Source organism: Tachyglossus aculeatus, chromosome X2 (assembly GCF_015852505.1).
Source record: "Tachyglossus aculeatus isolate mTacAcu1 chromosome X2, mTacAcu1.pri, whole genome shotgun sequence".
NCBI classification, from domain to species: domain Eukaryota; kingdom Metazoa; phylum Chordata; class Mammalia; order Monotremata; family Tachyglossidae; genus Tachyglossus; species Tachyglossus aculeatus.
The window spans coordinates 5130017-5144462 of NC_052100.1; the positions used below are offsets into that span (position 1 = coordinate 5130017).

Genomic DNA, 14446 nt, shown 5'->3' on the forward strand with positions numbered 1-14446 from the left:
TTCGCACCCCGCGGGAGCTCAGTAAGTAACAGCCCCGCCGGGGGCGCTCCCTAAATAGCCCCGGCCTCAGCGGAGCTTCATCCCACCGCCGCCGGGGGACGGGGGGCGGGGCCGGCCCCCGTCACGTGCCGGGGGACCCGGAAGCGCCCGCCCCCGTTGACCGGCCTCCCCCCCTCTCACGTGACCGGAAGCCGCCGCCGGCCGCCAGCAGGGAGGGAGGGAGGGCGCCGGAAGGGGCGTGGCGGGGCCGGAAGTGGGCGCCGGCCCTCCCCCCCCGCCCACCCCCACACCCCCTCAAGGCCGCGCGGCCTCCTCATGGCGGCGGCGGCTGTGGCGGTGTCGGTGTCGGTGAGGTGAGCGACGGGGCGCGAGGCTGGCGCCGCTGCGGCCGCCCCCGACCCGCCGGCGGGACGATGGTGAAGTACTTCGTGGGCCACAGCCTGCTGCGGAGCTCCTGGGACCAAGTCTTCGCCGCCTTCTGGCAGCGGTACCCCAACCCCTACAGGTCAGGGGCCTGGCCTGGCCGGTTCGGTCCTGTCTTTTCCGGCCCTGTCCCGTCTGATCCGGTTCTGTCTGGTCCGGCCCTGTCCGGTCCTGTCCTGTCTTTTCCGGGCCGGTCCTGCCCTGCCCGGTCCTGGCCGGTCCTGTCTTTTCTTGTCCGGTCCTATCCTGTCTTTCCTGTCTGGTCCGGCCCTGTCCGGTCCTGTCCTGTCTTTTCTTGCCTGGTCGGGTCCTGCCCGGTCCTGTCCTGTCTTTTCTTGTCCGGTTCTGTCCTGTCTTTTCTTGCCTGGTCGGGTCCTGTCCTGTCTTTTTCTGTCCTGTCCGCTCCTGTCCTGTCTGGTCGTGTCCTGTCCTGTCCTTTCTTTGCCGGGCCGCCCTGTCTTTTCCTGTCCTGTCCGGTCCTGTCCTGTCCGGTCCTGTCCTGTCCTTTCTTTGCCGGGCCGTCCTGTCTTTTCCTGGCCTGTCCGGTCCTGTCCTGTCTTTTCCTGGCCTGTCCTGCCCTGTCCTGTCCTGTCCTTTCTTTACCGGGCCGTCCTGTCTTTTCCTGGCCTGTCCGGTCCTGTCCTGTCGTTTCCTGTCCTGTCCTTTCTTTGCCGGGCCGTCCTGTCTTTTCCTGGCCTGTCCGGTCCTGTCCTGTCTTTTCCTGGCCTGTCCGGTCCTGTCCTGTCCTTTCTTTGCCGGGCCGTCCTGTCTTTTCCTGGCCTGTCCGGTCCTGTCCTGTCCTGTCTTTTCCTGGCCTGTCCTGCCCTGCCCTGTCCTGTCTTTTCCTGTCCTGTCTGGTCTGGTCCTGTCCTGTCTTTTCCTGTCCTGTCTGGTCCGGTCCTGTCCTGTCTTTTCCTGTCCTGTCCTTACTTTACCGGTCCGTCCTGTCTTTTCCTGGCCTGGCCGGTCCTGTCCTGTCCTGTCCTGTCTTTGCCGGTCCGACCTGTCTTTTCCTGTCCTGTCCGGTCCTGTCTTTGCCGGTCCGTCCTGTCCGGTCCTGTGCGGTCCTGTCCTGTCTTTGTCGGTCCGCCCTGCCCTGTCCGGTCCTTTCCTGTCTTTTCCGGTCCGGTCCGGTCCCGTCCCGAGTCTAGTGTCCCGGTTCGGACCAAGGGCGGTGATGGCGCTTGGAGCTGTTTGCCCCGGGATCCCGGACGCCTGGGTTGGAGTTTGCCCCGAGCCCAGCCCGCCCCCCGACCCCACACACAGACCTATATCCTATCTATCTATCTATCTATCTATCTATCTATCTATCTATCTATCTATCTATCATCTATCTATATTAGATATCTCATCTATCTATCTATCTATATTAGATATCTCATCTATCTATCTATCTATATTAGATATCTCATCTATCTATCTATCTATATTAGATATCTCTATCTATCTATCTATATTAGATATCTCATCTATCTATCTATCTATCTATATTAGATATCTCATCTATCTATCTTATCTATCTATATTAGATGTCTATCTATCTTCTTATCTATCTAATGGAATCCATCGGGCCCCGGGGGGAGCCATCGTGGTGGCCTTCCCGTTTTCTCAGCGCCTCCCCCGGGGCAGGCACCGTAGTAAGCGCCGGGCTGGGTCGGAGGGGACGGAGGCCCGGGGAAGTGAAGCCACTTGGCCAAGGTCACACAGCAGGCGCCTGGCGGGGGCGGGATTAGAACCCACGACCTTCCGCGGCGCAGGCCCGGCCTCCATCCACCCTCTCCCTCCCTCCCTCCCGCCCGGCAAGGCCGAGCGGGAGGTCGGGACACCCGGCTTCTCACAATCATAATAATAATGACGGCATTCGCTAAGCGCTTACTATGGGCGAAACACCGTTCTCAACATTCAGTCAGTCGTATTTATTGAGCGCTTACTGTGGGCAGAGCACTGGACTAAGCGCTTGGAAAGTGCAACTCGGCCACAGAGACAATCCCTACCCAGCAACGGGCTCACAATCAATCAATCAACCAGTCAGTCGTATTTATTGAGCGCTTACTGTGTGCAGAGCACTGGACTAAGCGCTTGGGAAGTACAGGTCGGCAACACATAGAGACAGTCCCTACCCAACAGCGGGCTCACAGTCTAGAAGGGGATTTTCATTCATTCAATCAATTGTATTTAATGAGCGCTTACTGTGTGCAGAGCACTGTACTAAGCGCTTGGGAAGTACAAGTTCATTCATTCATTCAATCGTATTTATTGAGCGCTTACTGTATGCAGAGCACTGTACTTCCCTTCCCCACAGCACCTGTATATATGTTTGTACATATTTATTACTCTATTTATCTTGCACATATCTATTCTACTTATTTTATTTTGTTAGTATGTTTGGTTTTGTTCTCTGTCTCCCCCTTCTAGACTGTGAGCCCACTGTTGGGTAGGGACCATCTCTAGATGTTGCCAACTTGGACTTCCCAAGCGCTTAGTACAGTGCTCTGCACACAGTAAGCGCTCAATAAATACGATTGATTGATTGATACTAAGCGCTTGGGAAGTACAAGTTGGCAACAGTTCAATTCAGTCATATTTACTGAGTGCTTACTGTGTGCACTGTACTAAGCGCTTGGGAAGTACAAGTTGGCAACAGTTCAATTCAGTCATATTTACTGAGCGCTTACTGTGTGCGGAGCACTTATATTGGCAACATATAGAGACGGTCCCTACCCAACAGTGGGCTCACAGTCTAGAAAGGCGATCCCAGCTGCGCCGCTCACTTGACTGCCGTGTGACCTTGGACGGGTCACTTCACTTCTCTGGGCCTCGCCCTCCTCAACTGTAAAATGGGCGTCGGATGCCCGTCCTCCCTCCCTCTTAGATGGGGAGGCTCTCGTGGGACGGGGGTTGCGTCCGATCCGATTCCGTCCTCGCCATCAATCGATCACTCCGTGGCATTGAGCGCTTACTGTGTGCGAAGCACTCTACCGATCGGTCGTATTTATTGAGCGCTGTGTCACGAGCAGTGTAGTTGATCGTATTCATTGAGTGCTTACTATGCGCAGAGCCCTGTAATAGTCGGTCCGTCGTATTTATTGAGCGCTTACAGTATGCAGAGCAATCTAGTTAATGGATCATATTATTGAGTGCTCACTGTGTGCAAAGCACTGTACTATTTAGTCCTATTTATTGAGTGCTTACTATGCGCAGAGCCCTGTAATGGTACGTCGTATTTATTGAGCGCTTACAGTATGCAGAGCAATCTAGTTAATGGATCGTATTATTGAGTGCTCACTGTGTGCCGAGCACTGTACTATTTAGTCCTATTCATTGAGTGCTTACTATGCGCAGAGCCCTGTAATAGTCGTTCCGTCGTATTTATTGAGCGCTTACAGTATGCAGAGCAGTCTAGTTAATGGATCGTATTATTGAGTGCTCACTGTGTGCAGAGCACTGTACTATTTAGTCCTATTTATTGAGTGCTTACTATGCGCACAGCCCTGTAATAGTTGGTCCGTCGTATTTATTGAGCGCTCACAGTATGCAGAGCAGTGTAGTTAATGGATCGTATTGAGTGTTCACTGTGTGCAGAGCACTGTACTATTTAGTCCTATTTATTGAGTGCTTACTATGCACAGAGCCCTGTAATAGTCGGTCCGTCGTATTTATTGAGCGCTTACAGTATGCAGTCTAGTTAATGGATCGTATTATTGAGTGCTCACTGTGTGCAGAGCACTGTACTATTTAGTCCTATTTATTGAGTGCTTACTATGCACACAGCCCTGTAATAGTCGGTCCGTCGTATTTATTGAGCGCTTACAGTATGCAGAGCAATCTAATTAATGGATCATATTATTGAGTGCTCACTGTGTGCAGAGCACTGTACTATTTAGTCCTATTTATTGAGCGCTTACTGTGCACAGGGCCCCATGGTCCTTCATATTTGAGTGCTTACAGTATGCAGAGCAATCTAGTTGATCGTATTATTGAGTGTTCGCTGCGTGCAGAGCACTGTACTATTTAGTCCTATTTATTGAGCGCTTATTGTGTGCAGAGCATTGTGGTGAATCGATCATATTTATTGAGTGCTTACTGTGTGCTGAACACTAGTAAGGTGCATTTGAGTGCTTACTGTTTGCAAAGCACTATTCTAGTCAGTTGTTTTTATAGAGTGCTTGTCACGTGCAGAGCACTGTACTAATCAGTTGTATTGAAGAGAAGCAGTGTGGCTCAGTGGAAAGAACCCGCGCTTTGGAGTCAGAGGTCGTGGGTTCAAATCCTGCTCCGCCACTTGTCAGCTGTGTGACTTTGGGCAAGTCACTTCACTTCTCCGTGCCTCAGTTCCCTCATCTGTAAAATGGGGGTTAAGACGGTGAGCGCCCCGTGGGACAACCTGATCACCTTGTAACCTCCCCAGCGCTTAGAACAGTGCTTTGCACATAGTAAGCGCTTAATAAATGCCATCATCATTATTATTGGTAGTAGTATTGAGCACTTCCTGTATGCAGAGCACCGTACTTGTCAGTCGGTCGTATTGATGGGAGTGCTGACTGTATGCAGAGCACCGTACGGGTCAATCGGTCGTATTTGCCGAGTGCTGACTGTGAGCGCTGTAGTAAGCGCTTGGGAGAGTACCACTTGACGAGCACTTGGGAGAACCCGGTGGAAAGGTAGTAAGCCCCGAAGGCAGCCCGGGCTCGTTGTTACCGTTGAGGGGGGAGTGGGGGGACCGGGCTAACCGCCCCCGGGGCCTCCTGGGTGTCGCCGCAGCAAGCATGTCCTCACGGAAGACATCGTGCACCGGGAGGTGACCCCGGACCGCAAGCTGCTGTCCCGGCGGCTGCTGACCAAGACGAGCCGGGCCCCCCGCTGGGCCGAGCGCTTCCTCCCGGCCAACGTGGCCCACTCCGTCTACATCCTGGAGGACTCCATCGTGGACCCAAGCAACCAGACCATGACCACCTTCACCTGGAACATCAACCACGCCCGGCTGATGGCGAGTCTCCCACCCCTGGGGTGGGGGGGGCGGGGGGTGGAGCCGCGGAGGGCCCGTCCCCCCCACCCACCCCCCACCCGGGGACGGCGGGCCGGAGGGAGCCGCCTCCCTGAGGGGTCCGGGCCGTTCCAGGTGGTGGAGGAGCGGTGCGTTTACCGGGTGAACCCAGAGAACAGCGGCTGGACCGAAATCCGCCGGGAAGCCTGGGTCTCCTCCAGCTTATTTGGAGTGTCCAGGGCCGTCCAGGTCAGCAGGCTGGGGAGGGCTCGGGGGCCGGCGCCGGACTCCGGTGGGGAGGGGGTGGCGGCGGCGGGGGTCAGCACCGCCGCCCCTTCCGCCTCCAGGAGTTCGGCCTGGCCCGCTTCAAGAGCAACGTGACCAAGACCACCAAGGGCTTTGAGTACATCCTGGCTAAACTGCAAGGTAAATCTGCCCCCTCCCCACCCCCACCTTGGCAGGAGCGGCGTGGCTCAGTGGAAAGAGTCAGAGGTCATGGGTTCAAATCCCCGCTCCGCCAACTGTCAGCTGTGTGACTTGGGGCAAGTCACGTCACTTCTTTGGGCCTCAGTGAGCTCATCTGTAAAATGGGGATTAAAACCGTGAGCCTGCTGTGGGACAACCTGAGCATCTTGTGCAAGTCACTTCACTTCTTTGGGCCTCAGTGAGCTCATCTGTAAAATGGGGATTAAAACTGTGAGCCTGCCGTGGGACAACCTGAGCATCTTGTGCAAGTCACTTCACTTCTTTGGGCCTCAGTGAGCTCATCTGTAAAATGGGGATTAAAACTGTGAGCCCGCCGTGGGACAACCTGAGCATCTTGTAACCTCCCCATCATCATCATCAATCGTATTTATTGAGCGCTTACTGTGTGCAGAGCACTGTACTAAGCGCTTGGTAAGTACAAATTGGCAACATATAGAGACAGTCCCTACCCAACAGTGGGCTCACAGTCTAAAAGGGGGAGACAGAGAACAAAACCAAACATACTAACAAAATGAAATAAATAGAATAGATATGTACAAGTAAAATAGAGTAATAAATATGTACAAACATATATACATATATACAGGTGCTGTGGGGAAAGGAAGGAGGTAAGATGGGGGGGATGGAGAGGGGGACGAGGGGGAGAGGAAGGAAGGGGCTCAGTCTGGGAAGGCCTCCTGGAGGTGAGCTCCCCAGTACTTAGAATAGTGCTTTGCCCATCCTAAGTGCTTAAATACTACCATTATTATTGTTATCCCGGGCGGGGAACGCGTCTTGTTTAGTGTTCTGCAGGACTCTCCCGAGCACTCAGTACAGTGCCATTCACACGGTAAGCACTCAGTAAATACAACTGAATGAAAGGGAGGGCGCCGGGGGCGGCTGAGGTAGGCTGGCAGCGCCAGGCCCAGTGCCAGCCCACCCTCCTCCATCCGTTCATCCACGCAGTCGTATTTATTGAATGCACACTGCGGGCTGAGCGCCGGGGAGAGGCCGATGGAACAATAAACCCTCTCCGCCGCAGGCGAGGCTCCTTCCAAGACGCTGGTGGAAACGGCCAAGGAAGCCACCGAGAAGGCGAAGGAGACGGCTCTGGCCGCGACCGAGAAGGCCAAGGACCTGGCCAGCAAGGCGGCCACCAAGCAGCAGCAGCAGCAACAGCAGCAACACTATGTGTAGCTCCCCTGCCCTCGCCCCGGGGGACCCCCACCCCGAGCCACGAGCGGGCCGGGGCCCCACCAGAATCTATTTTTTTTAATTCAATACTGTCTCCCCGAAAGACTTAACGCTTCAATACTGTCTTCCCTAAAGACTTAACGCTGTGTCCGTTCCCCGCCTCCACCCGCGTGCTCCCTCTCCCCCCCCCAAATACCGTCCGAGTTGTAATTTATCATTAAAATAATCACCTCCCATTACCGAAGGCCAGCGGCGGCAGGCACGTGTGGTTTGTGGGCAGGGGGCCGGACCCCCGCCAGAGACGAGGGCGCAGTCGGTGGATCGGACCTAGGCCGAGAGCAGAAAGGCATCCGTACACACAGTTAGGAAAAAGACTTTACTGAAAAATACTGCTTGCTGGGGAGGTGGGCGGGGGCAGGAGCCGGGGTTTCCTGGCCCCGTCGCCCCGGCTCCCTTCTCAAGTGCTTGCAGGATGAGGGGGAGAGAGGCGGTGGGGAGACCAGCCCGGGACCCGCCTGGCCTCCCAAGTGCTTGCCTGCCCCAGAGGGGCACAGTCCAGGGGGTGGGTGGGCCACGGAGAGACGAGCTGTTCCGGGATGCCTGGCTCGGAGGCCGGGCCCCCCGCCCGCCCAAGGCTCAGCTGGAGGCGGCCGGTCAGCGCGGGCGAGGCTCCGGCCGGAGCTGCCAACAGTCCTCGCCCCGCTGCTTCCGCCTCAGTCTGGCCCTCAGCCGGGCAGAGAGGACAGCAGGCCGGCCGGGGGCCCTCTTGCTCTGCAGCCCAAAGCCCGGGGGGGCAGAACTGGGGTGACCCGCCCCCCCCAACACACGTACACTCACATACATACACACACGCGCGCGCTTGTGGCTCCCCGCCGGTCATAACCAGGAGGCGCCCCGGTTGGAATAGCTGTGCTCCCTCCGGGCGCTGAAGCCGCTACTTAGCAGGTCCTCGTCTCCGCCGAACACAACGCTCTCCACGTCCACCTCCAGGTCCTCTGTTGGCACACGGGGGGATGAGGGCAGACGCCCCACACACACACACACGGCGGGTCAGGTGGTGGGCACGGGGTGGGGCGAGGGGAAGGGGGCACAGCCCGGGGCCCTCACTGACCTCGGTCGGAGTCGGAGCGCTCGGAGGAGAGGCCGGAGGAGTCGAGGCTGTCCACCCGCAGTCGCTCGGCCGGGCCGCGGAGCTGCTCGAGTCGCTGCTGCAGGCTCCGCCGTTCCGAGCGGAGCTGGGCCTTCAGGCAGCGCGCTCCCCGCTCCTGCTCCTCCAGCTTCTGCCCACGCGCACGGGGGGCAGGAAATCGGGGGCCTGGGCGAGGGGCCGCGCGGGGGACACCCCGGGGGACCCCCACCCCAACCACGAACAGCTCAGAGCCCACACACCGGACAGGCAAGAGGTGGTCCCTAGCCAGGGGGACGGCTAATCGAATGAGTGCCCGCTGGGTGCCGAATGCTCCACTGAGCTCCTGTGACAACAGAACAGGTACATTCCCTACCCCCAATGACTTCACAGTCTAGAGGCTGGCGATTTGCTCTGGGATTATGTTAATTATATTAATCTATAATGTTATTTATAGTTTATACATAGGATTATCTGTTGCTGAACTGTACTTTCCAAGCACTGCACAGTAAGCGCTCAATGAATACGACTGAAGGAACGAGTATACCAGAATTATATATATAATTTATATTTATAACGTCTCCCCTTTTAGATTGTAAACTCCCTGGGGCAGGGACAAGTCTACCAACTCCGCTGGATTATTCTCCAAGTGCTCATTCTTTCGTTCCATCATATTTGCGCTTTACTGTGTGCTGAGCCCTCTACTAAGTACTCAGGAGAATACAACAATAAACTGACACATTCTCTTCCCATCCGGTGCTCCGCCCACACTAAAGCGCTCAAAAACCCCCTGACGACCCACCTTTCCTTGTTGCTTTAGGCCCACAGGGGGCTGTGTCTAATTCCCATCTGTGCATTCTCTCAGCGCTTAGCTCAGTGTTGTGCACCCAGTAAGGGCTCAATCAATACCATTAGGACAGAGGAGCTGTCCCAGTCCTGGCTGCTTCCTGACCTGGGGAAAGATGGGACCATCCTCGACTTGTACTTCCCAAGCGCTTAGTCCAGTGCTCTGCACACTGTAAGCGCTCAATAAATACGTTTGAATGAATGAATGAATGAAGGTTCTGAGCCAATTCTGGTGGCGCCTGCAGTACCTCCCGCACACCACCAGGGGGCACCCGGGAAACGAGCTTGTAGTAGTAGTAGTAATAATAATAATAATAATAATAATAACAATAATAATAATAATAAATGGTATTTGCAAAGCGCTTACTATGTGCCAAGCACCGGTCTAAGCGCTGGGGTAGATACAGGGTGATCAGGTTGTCCCCCGCGGGGCTCCCAGTCTTCATCTTCATTTTTAGACTGTGAGCCCACTGTTGGGTAGGGACTGTCTCTATATGTTGCCAATTTGTACTCCGAAGCGCTTAGTACAGTGCTCTGCACACAGTAAGCACTCAATAAATACGATTGATGATGATGATCCCCATTTTCCAGATGAGGTCACTGAGGCCCAGAGAAGTGCAGCGACTGGCCCAAAGTCAAACAGCTGATAAGTGGTGGGGTCACGATTAGAACCCACGACCTCCTGACTCCCAAGCCCGGGCTCTTTCCACTAGGCCACGCTGCTTTTTTCTTCCTGCCTAAATTGGGTCAGAACAGAGGATGGGGTTGGGTGTCCCCCAAACCTACAGGGGACGGAGAGTCCTCCACCATAGTGGTGATCCCAAAGCCTGGGGGAAGGGGAAAATGGCTCAAGAGGGGCCAGCCCTCTTTGTGCATTCATTCAACTGTATTTCTTGAGCACTTACTATGTGCAGAGCACTGTACTAAGCACTTGGGAGAGTATTCATCCCCACCTCCCAGCACCTATGTCTATATCTGTAACATCGACATTAATGCCTGTCTCCCCCTCTAGCTGTAAGCTCCTTGTGGGCAGGGGCTGTCTGTTGTACATACAGAAGCAGCGTGGCTCAGTAGAAAGAGCCTGGGCTTGGGAGTCTGAGGTCATGAGTTCTAGTCACGCTCCACCACTTGTCAGCTGTGTGACTTTGGGCAAGTCACTTCACTTCTCTGTGCCTCAGTTACCTCATCATCTGTAAAACGGGTTTAAGACTGTGAGCCCCACATGGGACAACCTGATGACCTTATATCTACCCCAGCGCTTAGAACAGTGTCTGGCACATAGTAAACGCTTAACAAATAACCATGATTATTATTGTTCCATTTTCCTCTCCCAAGGACTTAGTACAGTGCTCTGCACACAGTAAGCGCTCAATTAATACGATCGACTGCCTTCAAAACCTTCCTCCTGCCCCCCTCTCCCAGCCTAAATGTGTTCTCTCCCACCATTCCTTGGTTGGTGGCTGTTGGCATTTACTGAGCACCCTCACCACTCCTCTCATGAAGAGAGAGTCCCATGGGGGCCCCATAACAGGGCTAAACCACAACAGAGACTTTTTTTTTCCATGGCAGAACACTCATGGGGGAGGGGGCAAGCAATTCATTCATTCAATCGTATTTACTGAGCGCTTACTGTGTGCAGAGCACTGTACTAAGCGCTTGGGAAGTACAAGTTGGCAACAATTCCATTCAGTCATATTTACTGAGCGCTTACTGTGTGCGGAGCACTTAATCAATCGTATTTATTGAGCGCTTACTGTGTGCAGAGCACTGTACTAAGCGCTTGGGAAGTACAAGTTGGCAACATAGAGAGACAGTCCTTACCCAACAGTGGGCTCACAGTCTAAAAGTCCCTTTTAGTCCACAGTCTAAAAATATTAAGTGCTTGGGAGAGGACGCTACAACAGCCAGTGGTGAGTAAACGTCAACAGGTGAGCAAACCCTAGAGAAAAAGAGTCGCTCCCTGGAGGGGTGGGAGGTCTCTGGGGACCCGGCTTCCAAACGGCTGAATCGCCTCAAAATCCACATTAATAAGTGACCGGAAAATGGGGGAAGACCAACACCACCCCAAGTCACTCCGTGAGTCCGCTGGGAGCCGGCCTGGCTGCCCACCCGCCCCGCCGCTGATGGAGGGGGTCTTCCCTTTCAGCAGCGGTGCCAGCCCGGCCCCCGGCCTCGCCCCCGCCTCACCTTGATGTGGAGCCGGGCGCGGTGCAGGAGGCTAAGCGTGGTAGAGCGGGCACAGTCCGCGCTCACGGGGACCTGCTGCTTCAGCTGCTCCAAGCACTGCCGCAGCTGGGCCCTCCTGCCCGGCGGGGAGGAAACACAGTTTCTAGACGTTGCCAACTTGTACTTCCCAAGCGCTTAGTACAGTGGTCTGCACACAGTAAGCGCTCAATAAATACGATTGAATGAATGAATGAACAGTTCTCACACTGGCAAGGGGCAAGAGGAGGGGCTAGGGCTCCTCTGTGCATGGTGGTGCGGGGGGGCCTGACCTCCGGAGGACCCCTCCCCAGCCAACCCCTCCAAAGGGGAAGAAAAGACGAGCCGGGCCTTCCGGGCGTCCCCTGGCCCGCCTCCGCCCGGCCACCCCGGCCCGTCGCGCGGACCCGTGGCGGGCGCCCGGCTGGGAAGCAGCGCGGCCCGGTGGAAAGAGCCCGGGCTTTGGAGTCAGAGTTCATGGGTTCAAATCCCGACTCTCCCACTTGTCAGCTGGGTGACTTTGGGCAAGTCACTTCACTTCTCTGGGCCTCAGTTCCCTCATCTGGAAAATGGGGGTTAAGACGGATCACCTTGTAACCTCCCAGCGCTTAGAACAGTGCTTGGCACATAGTAAGTGCTTAATAAATGACATCATTATTACCTGTGCTTCTCCAGCTCGTTGTGCACAGACCTAGGAAGCGGAAAGACACGGATTGAGAGGCTGCTGGGCTCTCCTAGGTGGGCGACAGGCCCATCTGCGCCCCCCGCCCCCTACACACACACACAAACACTGGCTCTCTTGCCCAGGAGATTAAAAAATAGCTCAAGGGGGGCCCAGCCCTCTTCAAAACCCTCCTCCCGCCCCTCTCCCCCCACCTAAATATGCGTTCTCTCCCTCCTTCCCTTAGTTGGTCGCTGTTGGTATTTGCTGAGCGCCCTTGTCACCTTCCTCAAAAAGAGAAAGACCGAGTCCTACCTATGGGATGACGGGGGAGCTAAGCAGGGTTGAGCTCTTCCTCACAGAGGTAATCACGTTAATTACGATATCCACCAAGTGCTCACTCTGTGCCAAGCACTACTAAAGGCTGGGGTAGATACAGGATAATCAGATCGGACTCGGTTTCTGTCCCCCGTCGAGCCCGCGGTCGAAGGGAGGGATGGCAGATAGTGTATCCCCAATTTACAGATTACTAAGAGCTGTGGTATTTATTCAGCCTTACTCTGTGCCGGGCACTGTACTAAGCGCTGGGGTGGATACGAGCAAATTGGGCTGGACACGGTTCCTGCCCCACGGAAGGCTGACGGTCTCACAGACTGGGAGACAGGCCCAGAGAGGTGAGATCCAGGCAGGCGGCGCAGCCCGGATGAGGACCCAGGCTTCCGGACTCCCAGGCCCGGGATCTTTCTGGGATGTGGGGATGGGAAGACCCAGACACCTCCCTACACCTGGGTACTCAGGGATGGCGGGAGATTATTTATTGAGCGCTTACTGTGTGCTGAGCACTGTACTGAGCACTTGGGAAGTACAATGTGGCCACAAAGAGAGACAATCCCTGCCCACAACGGGCTCACAGTCTGGAAGAAGTCTAGTAGATTGCAGGTTTGAGGTCCCAGGCAGGGCCCCGTCCTGCGGGGGGAGGCAGGACCCCCGTGGAAACCCCAGGGCCTACCCCACTGGGGGCAGAGGGGAAGAGCTCAGCCCCCCTTCCCTCTCTCCCTGCCCCGCGACCCCGACGTCAGAGCCAAATCGGGGCACCCCCAGCCAGTCCTTCCAGGACCCACTGGGGTGTGGGGGGCAGGGGGCTGCTCCCTCCCAACTTCGGGCAGGGCGGCCTGCCTGGAGCATCTGTGCCCAGCCCTTCACCTGTGCCCCCTGATCCCCTCACCCCCTGCCCAGCCCCTTACCTGTGTCCCCTGTCCAGCCCTACACCCATGTCCCGTCCCCCTCGCCCCCTGCCCAGCCCCTCACCTGTGTCCCCGTCCCCCTGTCCAGCCCCACAACTGTGTCCCCTGTCCCCCTCACCCCCTGCCCAGCCCCTACCTGTGTCCCCTGACCCCCTTGCCCCCTGCCCAGCCCTGCTCCCATGTCCCCTGTCCCCCTGCCCAGCCGCTCACCTGTGTCCTCTGTCCCCCTCGCCCCCCGCCCAGGCCCATACCTGTGGCCCCTGTCCCCCTCACCCCCCGCCCAGGCCCACACCTGTGCCCCCTGATCCCCTCGCCCCCTGCCCAGCTCCTCACCTGTGTCCCCTGTCCCCCTGCCCAGCCCCTCACCTGTGTCCCCTGTCCCCCGCCCCAGCCCCAGCCCCTCACCTGTGTCCCCTGACCCCCCGTCCAGCCCCTCACCCGTGTCCCCTGTCCCTCCGCCCAGCCCCTCACCTGTGTCCCCTGTCCCCCTCGCCCCCTGGCCAGCCCCTCACCTGTCCCCCCGGGCTTTGGGCTCACCTGAGGCCGTCCAGGGCCCTGTGCGCCTTGGGTCTGCGGGTGTGCGGGCCGGGGGCCGGGCCGGGGGAGGCGTAGCCGTGGTCGGCCTCTGAGAAACAAACGGCTCAGCGCCGCCCCCTCCCCTCCCCTCCCCTCCGGAGCCCCCCGGGACCCCCGGCCCCGGGGGGCGCGAAGGCCGCGGGTTTGGGGGCCCCGGGGGTCCGGCCGTGCCCCCCACCCCCCTCCCCGGGGGCGCGCAGCTCTCGGGCACCGGCTTCGCGCGTTTTGGCGCTCGATCGGGGGCGGGACAACAGTAAGAATAACAATCATCATCAATCAGGATGGCATTTGTTGAGCGCTTACTAGGTGCGAAGCACTGTCTTGGGCGCTGGAGCGCTGTTCTAAGCGCTGGGACAACTTTTAAGACACCCCACCCCACCCCCGACCCCCACGGCCCGGGGGGGAGGCCGCCCCCCGAAAGGTCCCGGGTCCTCACCTCGCTCCCGCCGGTCCAAATATTCGGCGGCCTGCAGGAGCACCTGGATGGACCCCCGCTCCACCGCCATCCCTGATGCCCCCAACGCTTCGGAGGAGGCTGGAGGCCGGTGGAGGCCCGAGGAGTCCGGGCCCAGCTCGCCCGCCGCCCCACTTGCGGTACAATGTAACTGACACTGGGCAACAAACCCGGGGCGGCCCCGCCCCCGGCCCAGGCCCCACCCCCAGGCCCCTCCCCACCGTGTGGGCTGACCTTTAACCTCCTCCACCCCCAATTCCCTTGGCCCCCC

At 57.2% G+C, this 14446-nt stretch overlaps 2 protein-coding genes across 2 annotated transcripts; one reads left to right on the forward strand and one right to left on the reverse strand.

The window, feature by feature from the left end:
* Positions 1 to 310: 310 nt before the first annotated feature.
* PRELID1 (PRELI domain containing 1) lies at positions 311 to 7315 on the forward strand. The gene is made up of 5 exons (XM_038771140.1): positions 311 to 505; positions 5185 to 5410; positions 5543 to 5656; positions 5755 to 5833; positions 6915 to 7315. Exons 1-5 carry the CDS (start codon positions 414 to 416, stop codon positions 7067 to 7069), a joined length of 666 nt encoding a protein of 221 aa, XP_038627068.1. The 5' UTR covers positions 311 to 413; the 3' UTR covers positions 7070 to 7315.
* Positions 7316 to 7447: 132 nt separating this feature from the next.
* Positions 7448 to 14227, reverse strand: MXD3 (MAX dimerization protein 3). The gene is made up of 6 exons (XM_038771403.1): positions 14158 to 14227; positions 13683 to 13770; positions 11902 to 11931; positions 11226 to 11340; positions 8178 to 8346; positions 7448 to 8061 (listed from the first exon to the last, which is right to left on the reverse strand). Exons 1-6 carry the CDS (start codon positions 14225 to 14227, stop codon positions 7943 to 7945), a joined length of 591 nt encoding a protein of 196 aa, XP_038627331.1. The 3' UTR covers positions 7448 to 7942.
* Positions 14228 to 14446: the final 219 nt, after the last annotated feature.

Bases quoted from the DNA above. Each gene is read 5' to 3' on its own strand.
- PRELID1 (XM_038771140.1), top strand. From the start codon at position 414: ATGGTGAAGTACTTCGTGGGCCACAGCCTGCTGCGGAGCTCCTGGGAC. The intron at 506-5,184 runs GTCAGGGGCCTG...GTGTCGCCGCAG, and splicing joins CGGTACCCCAACCCCTACAG to CAAGCATGTCCTCACGGAAG. The intron at 5,657-5,754 runs GTCAGCAGGCTG...TTCCGCCTCCAG, and splicing joins GAGTGTCCAGGGCCGTCCAG to GAGTTCGGCCTGGCCCGCTT.
- MXD3 (XM_038771403.1), bottom strand. From the start codon at position 14,227: ATGGCGGTGGAGCGGGGGTCCATCCAGGTGCTCCTGCAGGCCGCCGAA. The intron at 8,347-11,225 runs GTGAGGCGGGGG...GCGCGTGGGCAG, and splicing joins GCGCCCGGCTCCACATCAAG to AAGCTGGAGGAGCAGGAGCG. The intron at 8,062-8,177 runs GTCAGTGAGGGC...GTGTGCCAACAG, and splicing joins GCGCTCCGACTCCGACCGAG to AGGACCTGGAGGTGGACGTG.